Source organism: Chiloscyllium plagiosum, chromosome 9, assembly GCF_004010195.1.
Source record: "Chiloscyllium plagiosum isolate BGI_BamShark_2017 chromosome 9, ASM401019v2, whole genome shotgun sequence".
Classification (NCBI taxonomy): domain Eukaryota; kingdom Metazoa; phylum Chordata; class Chondrichthyes; order Orectolobiformes; family Hemiscylliidae; genus Chiloscyllium; species Chiloscyllium plagiosum.
This window is the reverse complement of record NC_057718.1, coordinates 8,000,889-8,020,484: the sequence shown is the minus strand read 5'-3', so window position 1 is coordinate 8,020,484 and position 19,596 is coordinate 8,000,889. Positions and strand designations below refer to the sequence as shown.

Here is a 19,596-nt window from a genome sequence, read left to right as displayed (position 1 = left end):
CATCTATTTCCCTACAATCTATATCTTCCATATCCTTTTCCACAGTAAATACTGACACAAAATATTCATTTAGTATCTCCCCCATTTTCTGTGGCTCCACACAAAGGCCGCCTTGCTGATCTTTGAGGGGCCCTATTCTCTCCCTAGTGTTCCTTTGTCCTTAATGTATTTGTAAAATTCCTTTGAATTCTCCTTAATTCTATTTGCCAAAGCTTTCTCATGTCCCCTTTTTGCCCTCCTGACTTTCCTCTTAAGTATACTCCTGCTGCCTTTATATTCTTCTAAGGATTCACTCGATCTATCCTGTCTTTACCTGACATATGTTTCCTTCTTTTTCTTAACCAAACCCTCTTGCAGAAAGGGAAGCAGAGACCTAGAACTCAGAGTTTGGAGATGAGTTTGCTTGGATTTATGGTATTGAAGGCAGAGCTGTAATCAATAATTAGGAGCCTGATGCAGGTATCCGTGTTGTCCAGATGTTCCAGGGATGAGTGTAGAGCCAGGGAGCTGGACCTGTTGCGCCGGTTGACGCATTGCAAGGGATCAAGGCGGGCTGGGAGACTGGAACTGATGTGAGCCAAGAAGAACCTCTGGAAGCCTTTATAATGATGGACCACAGAGCCACCGGGCGGTAGTCATTTGAGGCACAGCACATGACGTTTCCTTGGCACCGGGATGCTGGTGATCTTCTGGAAGCAGTTGGGGACTTCAGATTGTAGTAAACTCAGAATAACATATTATTCCCGACAAAAGTGGCCATTGTTAATGCATTCCACACTTAAGGCTGCCCAATGAACCCCTCAGTCATTGAATTCACGAGGGGTAGTAAACATGGCAGCCAATATGAGCACAGCAGCATCCGCTGACCAGAGTGAGGTGAGCAACGAGGTATTTTGATTCCAGTGGTGCTTTTGTTTCTGGAGAATTGCTGGCCATTTTTTCTACAAAGGCTCAAACCTCTCATTGTAGATTAGGTCTCGCTTAACTTTGGTTTGATTCCATTCAAATCGCACAGTTTGTTCCACTGTCATCAATATGGTTGAGATTTACTGCATTCTTCGAAGAGGCTTCTCTTGAGTCATAGATTTGGGAATAGACACTGTTGCGGGCTGCAGGAGGATGTGGTGTGGGAAGTTATTTTTGAGAGCTCATATTTCCATCGTCGGGAACAGCTGAGAGGACAGCGACATTCCCAACAACTGGTGTCTCTGAACGTTACTTGTGCCAAGTCGCAGAGTGAGAGTGAGGGCTGGACGATGTTCGATGTGATTGACATGTCTGCATGCTTTTACCCCAGCCTGGGCCTTTAACATGTGCCAATATATTTGTCAATATTTTACCGTGTTACTCATGGTCTGCTCACATTCTGTGTCCTGTTTCCAGAATAATATCTTAATTAACGTAAACTGCTGAGGAAGTTCAAAAATGAAGATGATTTTGTTTTACTTATTGATACTAGATTAGATTATCTACAGCGTGGAAACAAGCCCTTCAGCCCAACAAGCTGACACTGCCCCTCTGAAGAGTAACTTACCCAGACCCATTCCCCAACCCAATTTTTACCCCTGACCAATGCACCAAACACTATGGGCACTTTAGCATTTCACCCTGACCTGCACATCTTTGGACTGTGGGAGGAAACCAGAGCACCCGGAGGAAACCCATGTAGACACAGGGAGGAATGTGCAAACTCCACACAGACAGTCGTCCAAGTTGGGAATCGAACCCGGGTCCCTGGCGCTGTGAGGTAGCCTGTGCTAACCACTGAGCCACCGTGCGGCCCAACCCAAGTTCAGCAACAACGTTTGGCAGTAATGATTTAGCTATGTCCTCGGTCAATAGAGCTGTTTCTTTTGAAGGTCAGCTGGATCTAAGCCGAGGATTCCAGTGACCAACCTGGGACTCCCTGTGATGGCTTCAGCAACAGGTCTTGTTGGTGTCAGCCTGGCTCTCCTTTGGCATTGGTCTGTGATTCCACGTGGCTCTTTCTTTGGCATTGTGGGAGTCTGGCCTCAAATTCCAATGGTGGGGGGTCAGGTCCTTGAGTCTGGATCTACAACATGGACTAAGATGGACCTTGTTTTCAATTCTCTTTTCATTTTTTTTCATTATATTACCGTGGAAGGACTGGTATTCTGAACTTTTTGTTTACTTTATTTTGCTAATTTATCAAACATGATGTTGTACTTCTTTATTTGTAATTTTTTTTTCTGAAGCATTTAGACTCAGGAATCTGTTGCCTTTCTACCGAAGGTGGCATCGTATGTGGCGACTTGTTACCTTTTCACTGAACTCATGTCAGTATATGGGGCAATGAAGCTAATTCCGACTCGGATTCAAAATAAAATCCGAAAGGACTGCGGATGCTGTGAGTCAGAGACAAGAAAGAAGTTGTTGGAAAAGCTCAGCAGGTCTGGCAGCATCTAAGGAGAGAAAACAGAATTTGGAGGTGGCACAGTGGCTCAGTGGTTAGCACTGCTGCCTCACTGCACCAGCGACCTCCATTCTATTCAAGCCTCAGGCGACTGTCTGTTTGGAGTTTGCACATTTTCCCAGTGGGTTTGCTCTGGTTTCTTCCCATAGTCTAAAGATGCGCAGGTTAGATGAATTGGCCTTGCTAAGTTGCCCATTGTGTGTAGGTTAGGTGATTAACCAGGAGTAAATGTGGAGTAATAGGGTCTGGGTGGGTTACTCTTTGAAGGGTCAGTGTGGACATGTTGGGCGTGACCCTTCTCAACCCAAAACACCAACTTTGATTTCTTTCTATAGATACTGCCAGAACTGCTGAGCTCTTCCAGCAATTTCTATTTTTGTCTCTGATTCTAATTCAACCGACGCCATTCCGATCTTACCCACTTTCGTTTCCTTTTCTGTAGCTGTTGGATCATTGATCGTATTGCGTTCTACATCAGCTGTGTGAGCTATTTTGTGATCGTCTTCCTGGTGAACGTAGCCATGTTTATCGTGGTGCTGATGCAGATTTGCGGAAGAAGTGGCAAGAAAAGCCACCGGAACTTGAAGGAGGAAGCCTTGCGGAACCTACGAAGTGTCATCAGCTTGACCTTCCTCCTGGGGATGACCTGGGGCTTTGCGTTTTTTGCCTGGGGGCCAGTGAATTTGGCTTTCATGTACCTGTTTGCAATCTTCAACTCTTTGCAAGGTAATCACAGTCAAGTCCACCTTGGTTTCTCCATGACAACTGTGCAGTTCATCAGAGAGCCAACTTTCCAGCCAATCGGCACTCTTTTCATAGAGCAATGAGGGGAGATCTGATAGAAACACATAACATTATGAAGGGAATAGATAAGATGGAAGCAGAGAGGAGGGGTTGACATGGTGACTCAGTGGTTAGCACTGCTGCCTCACAATTCCTGGGACTCAGGTTCGATTCCAGCCTTAGGTGACTGTGTGGAGTTTACACATTCTCCCCATGTCTGCGTGAGTTTCCTCCTACAATCCAAAGATGTGCAGGTTATCTGGATTGGCCATGCTAAATTGCCCATAGCGTCCAGGGATGTGTAGGTTCGGTGCATTAGTCAGGGGTAAATGTCGAGGAATAGGGTAGGGGAATGGGTCTGGGTGGGATACTCTTCAGAGGTTCGGCATGGACTTGTTGGGCCAAATGGCCTGTTTCCACACTGTAGGAATACTATTAATGATTCCAGTACAGTATTGAGTGAAACTAGGACAAGGGGGCATAGCCTCAAAAATAGGGGGAGCAGATTTAGGACAGAATTGAGGAGGAACTTCTTCACCCAGAATGATGTGAATTCCCTGCCCAGTGAAGTAGTTGAGGCTTCCTCATTGGATGCTTTTGAAGCTAAGATAGTGAATTTTTTGAACAATACAAGAATTAAGGGTTATGGTGAGAGGGCGGGTAATTGGAGCTGAGGCCATGAGAAGATCAACCATGATCTTATTGAATGGCGGAGCAGGCTCGAGGGGCCAGACGGCCTACTCCTGCTCCTAGTTCCTATGTTCTTATGAAAGATTGTCAGATCAAAGAAATGACCATTCAGCCCATCACACCTGGCTCTGACTCTTTGAAAGAGCTCTCCAATTTAGTCCCATACTCCAGCATTTCCCTCATAACCCTACCAATTAGATCTTTGCAAATGCCTATCCAATTACCATCTAAAGATGCGATGGAGTCTGATTTCATTGTGCCTTCAGGAAATGTGTTCTAGTTTGTCTGATCTTTATTTCCTCTCAAGTTCTCATTTGTTGAGTATTCAATTGGCTGACCAATCATTTGCCAGAGGAAACCAGTTTCTCCTCTCTCTCGCCCTCGCTTGCTCTCGCTCAGCACTACCCTCTCATTATTTTGGAAATATTTGGCTTCCTCTGAAGGAAACCTCCTCCAAACTGTCCCCACGGTCGGAAACCTCCATCCAACCCCAGCTTGTGTACAGGAATGATGGAGTTGCATGAGGATTTCCCATGAGGGGACTCCATCGGGTTAACTCCGACCCAGTGCTCAGTGCTGTCTGTTGTAACCGAGACCTTCTGCTTGAACGCAGGCTTCTTCATCTTCATGTTTCACTGCGCCCTGAAAGAAAACGTACAGAAGCAATGGAGGCGCTATCTATGCTGCGGCAGATTTCGACTACCAGAAAATTCCGGTAGGTCCCAGCTTGATTTCCATTTAAGCCTCTCAAATTATAATGATGCAGAAACGTGCAAAGATTTACAGGTTTAGAAAGAGACCATGCGACCCATCATGTTTGTACTGGTCCTGTTCCCTAGTGTCAATCTCTTAGCTTATTGCATATCCATGCACACTGTTTGTATCCATAGATTCATTTCTGAATGCCTCAATTGGACCAGCCTCCACCACGTTCCCAGGCAGTGCATTCCACACCCTGACCACTCACTGTGTGAGAATGTCTTATCTCTCTTTATTTGTATCTCATTTTAATCCCATACCCTCTTGTTCTTTTTTTTGTTCTTTTATGATTGGGAACATTGGGGCGGCACGGTGACTCAGTGGTTAGCACTGCTGCCTCACAGCACCAGGGTCCCAGGTTCAATTCCAGCCTCGGGCGACTGTCTGTGTGGAGTTTGCACGTTCTCCCCGTGTCTGCGTGGGTTTCCTCCGGGTGCTCTGGTTTTCTCCCACAGTCCAAAGATGTGCAGGTCAGGTGAATTGGCCAAGCTAAATTGCCCGTAGTGTTAGGTGCATCAGTCAGAGGGAAATAGGTCTGGGTGGGTTACTCTTTGGAGGGTCGGTGTGGACTGGTTGGGCCGAAGGGCCTGTTTCCACACTGTCGGGAATCTAATCTAATCTTTTTGCTCTCTTGTCTACTCTATCCAGCCCGCTTATGGTTTGGAAACCCTCTGTTAAATCTGTTTTCAGCCTTCTTCTCTCCACAGAGAACAGTCCCAACATCTTTAATCTATCCTCGCAACTGAAGTTTCTCATTCCTGGAATTGTTTCTTGTAAATCACTCCTGCACTCTCTGTTGGTGACCTTCTACACTTTTCACAGTACTCCTGCTCTTTTGTATCTTAAGCATACGGGGTAATAAACCTAATTCTCATTCTATCTAATTCTAATTCATGTCTTTCCTCAAAAGGGGTGCCCACAGGTTTACTCCAGCTGAGGTCATTCGGTTTAATGTCCAGGGAAGTTGAAGGACATGCAACAGAACCACAAGACTTCATCCAGTCCACGTTTACAACACTCTTGTCTAAGATTTCTCAAGAGTTAACATTTCGAGTCCAGTGACCCTCCTTCAGTGAACATCACTGAACAGAATGTTAACTCTGCTTTCTTTCCACACACGCTGCCAAACCTGCTGAGTTTCTCCAGCAATTTCTGTTTATGTTTCCGATTTCCGGCATCTGCTGTTTCATTGACTAAAGGGTGCCGTCTGTGTGTGCAGTGGACAAAGGGCTGTGCCAGTTCTCATGAGAATCAATGAGGTGTGCAAAAAGTTTGACCTCATGTCGCTAATCGTTCATTCTTTTTTAAGTACGTTTCCAGGATTTTGTCTTAACGGCCATTTCTGATGTTTCAATTCTAGACTGGAGTCGAACAATCACAAACAACACCAAGAAAGTGAGCTCCGAGAACCTGGGCAAATCGCTGTCATCCAGTTCCATTGGCTCCAACTCCACCAGCTGGACAAGTAAATTTAAGTCTGGTTCCAGCTTCTTTAAAAACAGCAGCAAGGGTAAGGCTGAGAGATTCTAGGCTCTTTGCATGACCCTTCAGATCATTCTGGGACCATTACTGTGTGCTCTTTACTTTAAAATAAACGCAACCTTCCAAATATGCTTCTCCTTCACATTTCACCCCTCCAGCAGCAGCACTGGGCTACATTTTCCAGTCAGCAGTTAAGGAAGGATGCTCACTAGTGCCTCAAAGAGAGATCTAGTGATCTCTGCGGTGTGGACTTCCCCTCTCCAGCTCGTAGCTTAATCCTGGAGTAAAACAAAGGAGCACTGCAGGAGTCCAGCAGCAGCGATGCTGACAGCAACAGTGTGCAGCCAATTGTCTTGCAGTATTCTCACAGATCGGCAAGTAGCAAGTTAAAAAACACGGATTATCCTTCACTTTCGGTGAAATAAATGATCACCTTTGGACTAATCTCACATCTGGTTCAACTGAGAAATAGAGCAGAAGTTCTTTCGTTGTCTCTCCCTGCTCAGAAATATTCTGCTTTTGCTCCCTGACGCCAGGATATGTCTTTTTCAGCTTATTTCAGAAAAGATTCACAAATACTGCAGTTCTCAAGCACGCAAAAAAATGATGATTATGATTCAGAGAGTTGTGTCTTCAAAAAGGAAATACACTGCATGCATCTTCTGCTGAGGTTGTAAACGTCAGTCCCCTGGAGTAATGAAAACCCAGTTGCAATGCTGAGCTTTGCAAAAGCCACGAATTATCAACTTCACGTCGAGGCGCTCTGACTAACAAACTTTGATATGTTTTTGGAACAGGGTGATGGCTCCTGAGAGTGTGTCCATGCGCAGAGATGGGCTCCCTTTACAAGGTAACGCATGTTGGACAGAGCATGTGGCAGTAGTCACATGTTGGATGGACTCTTAAGTCTTGGGTGTTTCACATTCAGGCAGCCTTCCACCTTGCACGCACTCTGGTCAAGATACTGAAGGAAGCCAAACTCCTTCAGTATCCCATGCACTACTGGCTGAAGCTTGATGCTTTTGCTTTGACATGCCTTGCCTGTACCTGAAGACCTTCTTCTTCTCCCTGACTGGGATCATGTGGACGTCCCATACCTCTATCTTCTACTTGACACAACTGTGCCTGAGCACTGCACCAATCTCTTTCAGCATGCTTCCAGGTTTGACTTGGGTGGCAGGTGAGGTGGTTGATGGCTTTATTGAGGGAGACTGATGGTGATTCTCTACCCTTGCAGGGCACTGTGCATGTTACCGCTGCCTCCTCTGACCTTTCCTGCAGCTGTTTGCCTTGACTTCCTTCTGCACATTGAAAGTTACACTTCTCCCTTGGTGCTGTTCTCTCGGGACTATCCCCTTTGCTACATCTTGGAGCCCCACTGGCCTGTCCTTTCAAGGCTTCTCGATACCAGTGTGTTAATGAAACAGGGCCTTATGCAGGAAGTTTGCCACTTTATTTCATACAATTGTTTGGGGATCCAATACTTTGAAAGTGAGGATTGTGTTTTGCTGTTGAGCACTAGGTGGCCTTTATTAGGTGCCACTGTGGTGAGTTAAATGTCTTTCAGAAACTACGGTGCTAAGGTACAATACATGCTTAAGAAGGCAATATAAGACAGGAACAGGAGGAGACCATTCAGTCCCTCAAACCAGTGCCCGCCATTCAATACAATCATGGCTGATCTTCTGACTCAACGGTACTTTCCTGTCCAGTCCACACAGTCCTCAATTCATTGAAATAAAAAATCTGTTGACCTTGATCTTGACCACCCTCATGTTGGTCAAGATCATAGCATGTGGTGTGTTTAGTTTGGGAGGAACTGGTCACTTTAAACCTGTGGATGCTGAAGTTCCCCACCAGTGGAGGCTTTGCTTCTCTTTAGTTGAGTCTTTTGTAGCCTCATTAAGAGGGATTGATCTCTGTATAATGTGACTGATAGCAGGCATTAACTAGGTAAGCTTTGTTTCCATTGGAACCGGAATTTGCATTATGTTCTGCTTTTTAATTAAAAGTTGAAAGTTTTATGCTGGAGAATACTTTATGACCTACAGCCCAACTGCAACATTAAATAAGTCTAAGTTAGCTGAAATATGAGTTAGATACATAGCAAAGGTCCACCTTTGCTGACTCAGTGTTACAACAGAGCGATTTCCATTTCCCTGACGGCCTGTAGTCTGTTTTTGAGATTATGGACTGCTCTGTGCTGCAAACACGCTTCTGTTGAAAACCAGATCATTGGTGTGACCCCACAGTCCTATTTCACCATTAAATGCCAAAAGACTTTGATGGGACAATGCATCCTGAACACAGGCAAAGAGACTGTTTTTCCAATTAATGTATGATACAAAACACTGCCACTGGGAAGTTCTGTTTGGACCTTCAACAAAGTTACTGTCCAATGGCCCATTGACATTCACTGCAGCAGAATCAATTGATTACTTGAACCATTGTTTCTATTTTGCAAAGTCTCAATGTTTTGTGTACATCTGTGCCTCACTGGATCAGTTTCTCAATGGTTTATTAATCCATTGGTGTTCACGGACCTTCTTTGACTCCCAGTATCAGAAACCCCCAGATTTTAAGTTTTGTTTTAGTCCAACACATTTATTTGACGTCACAAGCTTTTGGAGTGCTGCTCTTTCATCAGGTGGTTGTGATTTCAAATAAATCTGTTGGACTATAACCTAGTGTCATGTAACTTCTGACTTTGTCCACCCCAGTCCAAAACCCTCGCCTCCACATCTTTCATGTGATGTAATCATCACAAGTAAGTATTTGTTAGCTGAAATAATTGCTTTTCAACTGAACATTTTCAGAATGCAGTCACTAGACCCGAAACGCTAGCTCTGCTTTCTCTCTGTAGATGCTGCCAAGCCCACTGAGTTTCTCCAACAATGGCTTTCTGGCATCGATCTCCAGCATCTGCACTTCCTCGAAGTCAGCCAATTTGTTGTGGGTCAGCCACGCACAGGTCAGACCAGGCAAAGATGGCAGATTTCTTTCTTTGAAGGACATGAGTAAACCAGATAGGCTTTTTAAAATAATATTCTTGGTTTCAAACCCCTCCATGACCTCATCCCACCCTATCTCTCGGACCCCCACCAGCCAGCTGACACCTCATGCGTGTATTGTTCTGGACCCTGGCATTTTCAATCTGCCGTTGAAGGCTGTGCCTTCAGCTGGGCCCAAATCTCTGAAATTCCTTCCCCAAACCTCTCATTTGCCCCTTTAAACCTTGGCCACGCTTTTGGTCACCCACCTTTATGAATCCTTGTGCATGCCTCAATATCAAAATTAATTTCGAAGCGCCCAGGCACGTTTTACGGCATTTAAGAAAAAGGTGCTGTCTGAATGCAGAATGGTTGTTGTTGTTGTCGTCACTATTACGCAAACAGAAAATGCCTGCTTTTTCTTTCATTATTGTCTGTGGAGGCTGTCCGGATCAGCAAATGGATCATCTTTTCCATGGTGGGACTGACTCCTGTCGGTATTGGAGGATTACAGTCTGAACCAAACAGATTTCACTTTCTGAGTCAGGCAGCATCCGAGAAGCAGGAGAATCGACATTTCGGGCATAAGCCCATATTCTGCTGAAGGTCTTATGCCCGAAACATCGATTCTCCTGCTCCTCGGATGCTGCCTGACCTGCTGTGCTTTTCCAGCAACACACTCTCGACTCTGATCTCCAGCATCTGCAGTCCTCGCTTTCTCCTCGATTTCACTTTCCCTCAATAACGTTGTGTCCAGACATTGAAACGTTTGAAATGAGCTGATGGTTACTGAGAATTACAGTGATGTCTTGTCTTCTTTTTGTAGGGTAATGTACAGCTATTGAAATTATGTTTGAACTTTTCATATTCGTATTTGAAAGCCGAGTCACAGGTAGACAGGGCAGTGGTGTTTGGTATACTTGTTTTTATTGGTCAGTGCATTGAGTATAGGAGTTGGGAGGTCATGTTGTAGCTGTACAGGACATTGGTTTGGCTACTTTTGGAATACTGCATAGAGTTCTGGTCTCCCTGCTATAGGAAAGATGTTGTGAAACTTGAAAGGGTTCAGAAAAGATTTACTAGAATGTTGCCAGGATTGGAGGGTGTGAGCTACAAGGAGAGGCTGAATAGGCTCCCTGGAGTGTCGAAGGCTGAGGGGTGACCTTATCGAGGTGTATAAAATCATAAGGGGCATAAATAAGGTGAATAGTCAAGGCCTTTTCCCAAAAATAGGGGAATCCAAAACTAGAGGGTATAGATTTAAGGTGAGAGGGGAAAGGTTTAAACGGAACTAAGGGGCAACTTTTTCACCCAGAGGGTGGTACGTGTTTGGAATGAGCTTCCAAAGGAAGTGGCGGAGATTGGTACAATTACAACATTTAAAAGGCACCTAGATGGGTATATGAAAAGGAAGGATTTAGAGGGATATGGGCCAAATGCTGGCAAATGGGACAAGATTAGGTTAGGATATCTGGTCAACTTGGACGAGTCTAATTCAATGCTGTACATCTCTATGTCTCCGTTTCTAGTCAGATATAGAACTAATTTTACCAAAATTGACTGCAGAACGTTTTTTCAGATAGAGCTCGTGTTTCTATCCCCAAACACGTTCGGTCATAGGAACAGGAGTAGGACATTCAGCCCCTCAAGCCCATTCCACCATTCAATGAGATCCTGGCTGATCTTTGATGTAACTCTATATATCTGCCTTTGGCCCATATCCCTTAATATCTTTGCTCAACAAAATTTTATCCTTCTCAGATTTAAAATCAGCAACTGATCCAGCATCAACTGCCATTTGTGGAAGAGAGTTCCAAACCTCTGCCACCCCTTGTGTGCAGAAGTGCTTCCTACCATCCCTCCTGAACAAATTGATTGTGACAACTCTGTTTGCTGTCAAGTTGTGGAGTTGCTAAGATTCTGAAACAAAATGGGGAGTGGGATTGGAGTGTTGAGCACTTAGATTTAATTCACTACAACAATTGCAACTGCGATTCACACACAAAATGTTACCAGGGCCAATGATGGCACCAAAACAGGCATCAAAGGTAAAAGACTGGAAGTTTTACAGTTTTGCCAGAGGCATGGAGTAAAGGTCATGGGGTCAGTGTGCCGCAGTACCTTAGAGGAAGCTCCTGGTGAAAGGAGCCTGACTGAAGGTGCTTGCTCACGTACCCTCTGTCTAGGACCTCCTGAATCACTCCTACTGCTCAGGGTGCTTTTGTGTTTACGCTAGTGACAGGGATGTGTTGTAACAACGGCAGGTAACCCACTGCACGTTTGATCTAACTCCTTGTCGTCACATGTCACAGCCTCACCGAAATTGCAATGTTTACTTTGCTGTATAACATTGGTACAAATGTTATACAACATCGGTACAAATGTGTTCACTTAAGACTTATAAAGCCACAGTGACAGTGTTAAATTATGAGCTAGATGTTGCAAACGTGTGGCAGGGAGGAGTCATGGACAGTATGTTCCATCAGGAACTCTGCAATCAAACAGTGACAGGGGAGGCAATGGCCTAGTGATGTTATCACTGGACATTAATCCAGAGGCCCAGGTAATGTTCCAGGGGCCAGGTTTCAAATCCTACCATGGCAGATGGTGGAGTTGGAATTCAATAGAAATATGGAATTAAGAATCTATTGACGACCATGAATCCATTGTCAGATCTGGTTCACTAATGCCCTTTAGGGAAGGAAACTGCCATCCTTCCCTGGTCTGGCCTACATGTGACTCCCGACCCACAGCAGTATGGTTGACTCTTAAGTACCCTTTGGGCAATTAAGGATGGACAATAAATGATGCCCATGTCCTGTGAATCAGTGAGCTTGATGAGTTGAAAGATCCTCACTTTCCCAAAGCCCTAAACAAAGACAAGGTTGAGAAGGTAGAGTGAACATTCTTTGCGTGTAATGACTTGGTCTCTTTCCTAAACATGATCATGTGTGCACATTATATCCTTGCCCAGTCTGGTCTGGCTGCCATATTTATGATGTCTGTTTAATTTCCCACCGCAGGCGGCCTCTTTGCAGCTGTGACGTCATCGAAGTTTGACCATCTGGATGCCCATCAGGACCCCGTCTTTCCCACCCATAATGTCCTGGACAAGGTCACGAGTCAATACCCAACTCACTCGGACAACTTCTACAAGAACATCATGATGTCCGACAGCTTCAGCCACAGTACGAAATTCTGATGACCGAAAACCAAACACACGCAAGGAATGTTCCAGAAGGAGATGGGCCCAGAGTTGTGTGTGTGTGTGTGGATGTATGTATGTCTGAGTCTGATAATAGATCATGGGTCACTCGACACAGATGAATGGTGGGAAAGGACAGCAGGAAGAGGTGGAGAGAGTGGCACCAAACGTGCTGTTATTATTTGGGAGTGAATTGGAGGATGGAGATTTAATACAGCAGTCTAAATGATATTATTAACCAAATAGGCATTGGCTAACTGGTTTATTGATATCATCTAAACTCTGGAAGCTAAGTGTGATCGCTTATATTGTCTCTATCTAGTAGTTTTGTGTGTTGAAGTAATTGGTACAGGTCAGATTACATGTGGATTCCCATTCTGAGACTGTTGGGTCATACAGTGAACATATCAGTTCTGCGATCTAAGCTTGAATGCAGCCCACTATCCTATCCCCACCCTCTCCAACCTCCTTGCTCTTCCCCACCCAGTTGTCCTTCCCTGTGAGATACCCATTTGAAATGAGATTGTGAGGCTTTGGCCCTGTTTCTGCTGTCCTCAGAGCTCACTGTAGGGAAGTTTGCCAATGGTTAGACCTGACTTGACAGTTTTCTCTCAGAGAGGCCCTGGGATGGGGAGTGTTTGCACTGATGCTCGGAAGTTAAAAGTTCCCCAGCTTCTAGTCTGAGCCACGAGGTAGTGCCAGAGGGGAGGGCACTTCATTCTGTTGCCCCTGATTTCTCTGGAATCGATTGTCACAGGCCCCAGAATAAGAAGGAACACACCACCCTGATAAATACTATGAACAATCACCAATAAGGAATGACAGCTTGGACTCAAGAAAGAGCTGAATTAGAATATTGAGATATCTGTGACACAGTTTGTACAGCTTCCTCATGCCTATAACAAGCAAAAAGAGAATTCATAGTGGAGAAACACGCCATTCGGCCCATCCAGTCCATTTTTGGGTTTATACTCCACATGAGCCTCCAGCCACCCGACTTCATCCAAGCTATTGGGTCAAAATGGTAGATTGATACTAAGTGAACAGGAAGGTGGTAGTATTTACAGCATATTACAGTAATCAGAAAAGAAGGTCTATGTGCCACCCAATGCAAAGGGCTTTCATTCCAAAGGCAAGAGGTTCAGTTGAGAGCTGGGGTTCACCCTGGCCGCCATTACCTCAGTCAGTTTTGGTGGGAAGTGACTGGTTGGGGCACAGGGAGATGCTGTCAGCAGAGTAAGGAGTTGCTTGGCCTTGGGTACGGTGAGTGGCTGGGCAAAAACATTGCTGATCCCAGGTTTAAGCAACTCAGTTCCATCGTGAAGGCTGGGTTTGGGAGAGCGAAATAATCTAGCTGACCCATCAAGAGGCTGGGGTACAGGCTTGTTAGTAGGCACGACTGGCTTTCCTTTTCTGAATCTGGCCCCATATGGTACGCCTGACTGCCTCTGCAGGAGCTCACAATCGTAAAACAGGCTCCTCTGATGTTAAGCACTTTCTATGATTGAGCCCAGTTACCAGTTCAGGGAGCAAGGGATATTTTATCGTTATCATGATCACCCAAATTTAGCTGTGACTCCATTTGACCTCAGAAGGTACATTAGATCCATCACCAATGTTTGCAAACGGATTTGTCATGAAATGCTTGCAAATACTCCAGTATGTTCACCTGTGTCTTTTTTCTGGTGGTGTGTTTCCAGCTTTTTTTTCTTGCCTGCAGTACCACCAGCAACCTGGCAGTGGCGATGGCACCAATTGGAACATCAATGGGTGTTCAACACACCTTCAGAAAGCACATGGGAATGCAGCAATATCATTGAGCTCATTGTGGTTGGGACAGTGAGGCGAAAGGGAGAAGTTGGACTCACCTGGACACCACCTCTGGTCTAGGTCTTACAAGCCTGCAGTCTTTAAAGCAGGGAGTAAATGTGATCTTACAGAGAGCAACAGGGGAGTGCTGGAAACATTCAGCAGGTGTGGAGAGGGAAACAGAGTTAATGTTTCAAGGTGTTGCCCAAATGTCAGGCCGCTCTTGAGATGTTTTGAGGATGAGGCAGATGTAAAACCTTGATGTACTTGACTTCATTGACCTGGTCTGTGTGTGTGTGCGTGTGTGTGTGTGGCTGCACATGGCAGCAAAGGAGGACCGTAAAAATTAATGGCACACTTACTTCTGCAATAAGGAGGGGCCGTTCAGTGGTGAGATAGTATTGCCTGTGGTATAAGGTGCCATCAAACATGTCAACTGTCTCCATGCAAGATAATATTCTAAAGGGATGCTTGAAAGGTTTACCTTTTGACCTTGCCCAACAGAAAAAGGGCTCATGTTGGTTTCAGTAATCTAGATTTGTTGCAAATTGACAATCACCGCATTAGCTGTTTGTTCTGCAAAGTTAAGCACCTTTACTACTGTGTAGTAAATAAGGTAAAACAAAAAATACTGCAGATGCTGAAGGTCTGAAACAAAGCCAGAAATTGCTGGGGAAACCCAGCAGACCTGGCACTATCTTTGGAGAGAGAAAGTAGAGTTCATGTTTCGAGTCCAGTCTGAAGAAAGGTCATACCTGACTTGAAACACGAACCGTGTTTCTCTCTCCATGGATGCTGCCAGACTAGCTGAGTTTCTTCAACACTTTCTGCTTTTGTCACAGTCTAAGTCCTTCCGTATGATGTTCCTATGTGATTCTACAATGTGATTCCCCCCTCCTGACCCACTCCCTCCCTCATTGCATTCTGTTGACATTTTGCTGATGTTAGTCTAGTCATTCCTGTAAATATTTATTTATTCTCGTCCTTGTCAATGTTGTTGAGTAGTTGCCATGCCATTTGTAAGTGTCAAGGTATTTTTAACTCTGTGAAACCATTTTGAACTGTTCTGATTTTCTTTGTTATTGTACAAAAATAAATAAATAAAAGCTTTACTCATTAATGCCTTGAATAAGGAAAGCGAAAGTGCTATCGCCAAATTTGTGAATGACACAAATATGTGTGGAAAGGCAAGAAGGGAGGATAACACACAGAATCTACAAAGGGACACAGACAGGTTAATTCAATGAGTAAAAAAGTTAAATAAAATCTGGAAAACTGTGAGGTTATGTATTTTGAATGTAAACATGGAGGAGGTGAACATTAATTAAATGGAGCAAGACTTCAGAAAGCACAAAATGCATAAATCGCAAAAAGCTAGCAATGTGTAATAAGGAAGGCAAATGCAATATTGGCCTTTATTTTAAAGTGAATGTCATATAAACATAAGGAAGACCTATTGAATAAATACAAGTTCATATTGGTTCCTTTACCAGGTAGATATTCTGGCATTGGAGGGGATCATAGGAAGCCTGACCTTGAGATTTTAGAGCTTTTCTTATGAGTATATCGGCCTTGTGGGCATGGAATTGAGAAAAATGAGAGGTGATCTTATTGAAACAAGTCAGATTCTTAAGGGGCTTGTCAGGGTGTTGTGGAGAGAATATTTCCTCTCATGGGAGAGACTAAGATCAGAGGCATTCATCTCAAAGTAAGAAGTCATCCATCATTTCTTCACTTAGAGGGGAGTGAATCTGTAAAACTCTTCTCTGACTTGTAGAGATCAGGTCATTAAGGACATTCAAGTCTGAGAAAGATTTCTAATCAGTACAGGGAGTTGAGGATTACATGAAAAACAAGGAATGCTGAATTAAGCATTATCAGAGTAGCCATGCTCTCAATGAGTGACGGAGAACTAGCTGAATAGAGTCGTAGAGTCATACAGCACGGAAATAGACCCTTTGATCCAACATTACCATGCTGACCAAGTTCCCCATACTGAACTACTCCCACTTGTCTGAATTTGTTCCGTATACCTTTAAACCTTCCCTATTCATGTATTTACCCAAATGTCTTATAATGTCATAACTGTATCCATATCCACCATTTCCTCTGGCAGTTCATTCAACACACGAACCACCCTCTGTGTGAAAACATTGCTCCCTTTTGAAACTTCCTCCTCTTGCTAGGGAAATATGCCACCTAGATTTGAAATCCCCTACCCTGGGGAAATGACTGTTGCTATTCACCTTATCTATGCTCCTCATGAGCTTATAAACCTCAATAAGATAATAACCTCAATCTCCTACGCTCCAGTAAAAAAGTCTCAGCCGATCTAACCCAATCATATAACACAAGCCCTCCCCATTCCCAGCAACATCCTGGTCAATCTTGTCTGACCCCTTTTCAGTTTAATGATATCCTTCCTATAGCGAGTTACCAGAACTGCACACAGTATTCCAGAAGAGACCTCACCAATGTCCTGTACAACCTCAACATGATGCCCCAACTCCTGTACTCAATGTTCTAACCAATGAAGGCAAGTGCACTAAATACTTTCTTAACCATCCTGTCTACCTGTGATGCAACTTTTAAAGAACTATGCACCTGACCCTCTAGGTCTCTCTGTTCGACAACACTACCCAGGGCCATACCATTAACTGTATAAGTCCCACCCTTAATTGTTTAACCAAAATGCAATACCTCGGGTTTATCCAAATTAAACTCCATCTGCTATACTTACTAACTATGCCTCCCAAATTATCAACCAGATTGTTTATATAAATGATGGACCCAGCACCAATACTTCCACCACTACGCTCTGTCGTCAAGCTAATTTTGTATCCAGTTTGCAAACTCTTCCTGAATCCCATGTGATGCAACTTCTGCGCTTCGTCCTGTGGTGCTCTCAGGTTGGAAACTGAGGAAGAATATTGAGATGTACTGAAATATCCATTTCGCAATCGGTATGAAGGAATTATCGGTGAGTGACAGTGAGTTGATTTTATGAAATTGGATTATGGTGGATTCGGCCTGAGGGCTTCAGACATTTCAGATACAATTACTCACTAGATTCATTGAGACCACAGCATTTCAGAGGACACTACTTGACTGGAATGTCAAAGCAGTGCCTGATCCAGCTTATCACTGCTGGGTCAGGAGTTCACCGCAAAATGAGAAACATTATTTACAGAGTCAACTGCCCTCCCCAAATTTGTTTATGAGATCTCAGTGGGGGATTCATGTGAACATGGCATGAAGGATATAGGAGATAAATAATTCAGCCAGTTCCTAATTGCTCTCCAATGAGCCGGCCTGCCGGAAATTGCCTGGATTGGACTCTCTCCACGATTATTACAACACGCTAATGTTTAATATCATGTGCATAACACGTGGATTATTCAGGGGGGGTTTCCAATGCACAGGGCATTCTTACACAGCAACAATCAACTTGCGAAGTAGCAAATGGGCTGAGGCATACTGTGACAGAGGGATGGAGAAACAGGATTTACATTTGTATAGCACCTTTCCAACTTCAGGACATGCCGCAGCACTTTGTAGCTGATTGTTTTAAACTATTGCAACTATTGTACGAGCTAGAGCAGCCAAGTTGCACACAACAATCGCCCATGTTTAATGTTGATCAGATCATTTCCGTGAGTGATAAATATTGCCCATAAAACTCCCTTATGATTGGTGCCATGGATACTTATCATCCATCTGAAAAGGATGACTGAAAAGGTTTCATTCCATAAGCTAACATGTCAGACAGTACAGCAGCCTGCCAATACTGCTCAGCTAAAATGTCTTACTCAGGTCTCTGGTAATTAAACATATACATTCTGATTGAGGAGCGAGAGGATAGGGAGGTAGGTGGAGACAGAGATTGAGACAGGCAGAGACAGAGTTAAAGGGGGAAGAACAGCATCCACACTTCAACACAATCAGCACCTTCACAGTGTGTGTGTGAGAGAGTGTTGTTTGAGAATGTGTGTGTGTGTGTGTGAGTGTATGTGCACGTGTCTGTAGGTATATGTGTTTGGGTATGTGTGTGTTTGTGTGAGTCTGTGTGTGTGTGTGTGTGTGCAGGTCGTTCTTCTGTAACACGATGGTTGTGTTCTTGCGCAACTCCGTATTTTAGAAAAATCGTGCTTCAGAAACAGCGTTTGAAGTGTTGACAATGTAATGGCGTTACAGCCAACACACGATTTAAACATTTGCGCTTTAGAAACGGTGTCACCGATTTGTCAATCCTGTTGGAGTGAATTTGTATTAACGAAACGAGCATTATAGCAGAACGACCTTATGATTGGTGTATGTAAGTGTGTCTGTGTGACAATAGACAATAGACAATAGACAATAGACAATAGGTGCAGGAGTAGGCCATTCAGCCCTTCGAGCCTGCACCGCCATTCAATATGATCATGGCTGATTATTCCTAATCAGTATCCTATTCCTGCCTTATCTCCATAACCCTTGATTCCACTATCCTTGAGAGCTCTATCCAACTCTTTCTTAAATGAATCCAGAGACTGGGCCTCCACTGCCCTCTGGGGCAGAGCATTCCACACAGCCACCACTCTCTGGGTGAAGAAGTTTCTCCTGAGCTCTGTCCTAAATGGTCTACCCCGTATTTTTAAGCTGTGTCCTCTGGTTCAGCACTCACCCATCAGCAGAAACATGTTTCCTGCCTCCAGAGTGTCCAATCCTTTAATAAGCTTAAATGTCTCAATCAGATCCCCTCTCAGACTTTTAAACTCAAAGGTATACAAGCCCACTCGCTCCAGTCTTTCAGTGTAAGGTAATCCCACCATTCCAGAAATTGACCTCGTGAACCTACGCTGCACTCCCTCAATAGACAGAATGTCTTTCCTCAAATTTGGAGAAATTTGGTGTAATGATTTAATGTCTGAGAAACTTGGCAAGAAAAGGTCCCCCAGAGGTCCTGTCATGTTTAATAGCAGGATCTGATTATATTAAATTCTCTGTTACATGTATCAAGGGACTAACATACATTTAAGGTGGAAATAAATTGAATTTTCATCTCTCTCCAGAAACAAGGGATACAGGGAGTAGGTACAAGGGAGTTGGAGTCAAAGGTCTGCTCTGTTTGTATTGAATGGCTTGGACTACTCGTGCTTCTATTCTTGCTGTTCTAAACATCAGGGAGGAGTTGAACATCAAAAATGAGGCTGACACTGTGATAGGTAGTGAATCCAAGAGGGGAGCTGTCATTAGACGACATCAACACAAGTAGCAGAGCTGATATTGGGAGGGGAACTGACACTGGGTGGAACTGACGCTGGAAGGGGAGCAGACACTGGGAGGGGAGACCATACTGGGAGTGGAGCAGAAACTTGGAGGGGAGATAATACTGGGAGGGGAGCTGACACTGGGAGGGGAGATGATACTGGGAGGGGAGGTGATACTGGGAGGGGAGCTGAAAC

The 19,596-nt window shown here is 44.3% G+C and overlaps 1 protein-coding gene across 1 annotated transcript in view; it reads left to right on the top strand.

The window, feature by feature from the left end:
* adgrg6 (adhesion G protein-coupled receptor G6) overlaps positions 1–15,344 on the top strand; it is a 119,099-nt gene extending 103,755 nt beyond the window's left edge. Inside the window, exons 22-25 of the mRNA XM_043696747.1 lie at positions 2,877–3,160; positions 4,521–4,622; positions 6,027–6,176; positions 12,162–15,344. Of these exons, the coding sequence (XP_043552682.1) occupies positions 2,877–3,160; positions 4,521–4,622; positions 6,027–6,176; positions 12,162–12,340 (715 nt within the window). The 3' untranslated portion in view covers positions 12,341–15,344. The remainder of the gene's footprint in view (positions 1–2,876; positions 3,161–4,520; positions 4,623–6,026; positions 6,177–12,161) is intronic.
* The last annotated feature ends 4,252 nt before the right edge of the window (positions 15,345–19,596 follow it).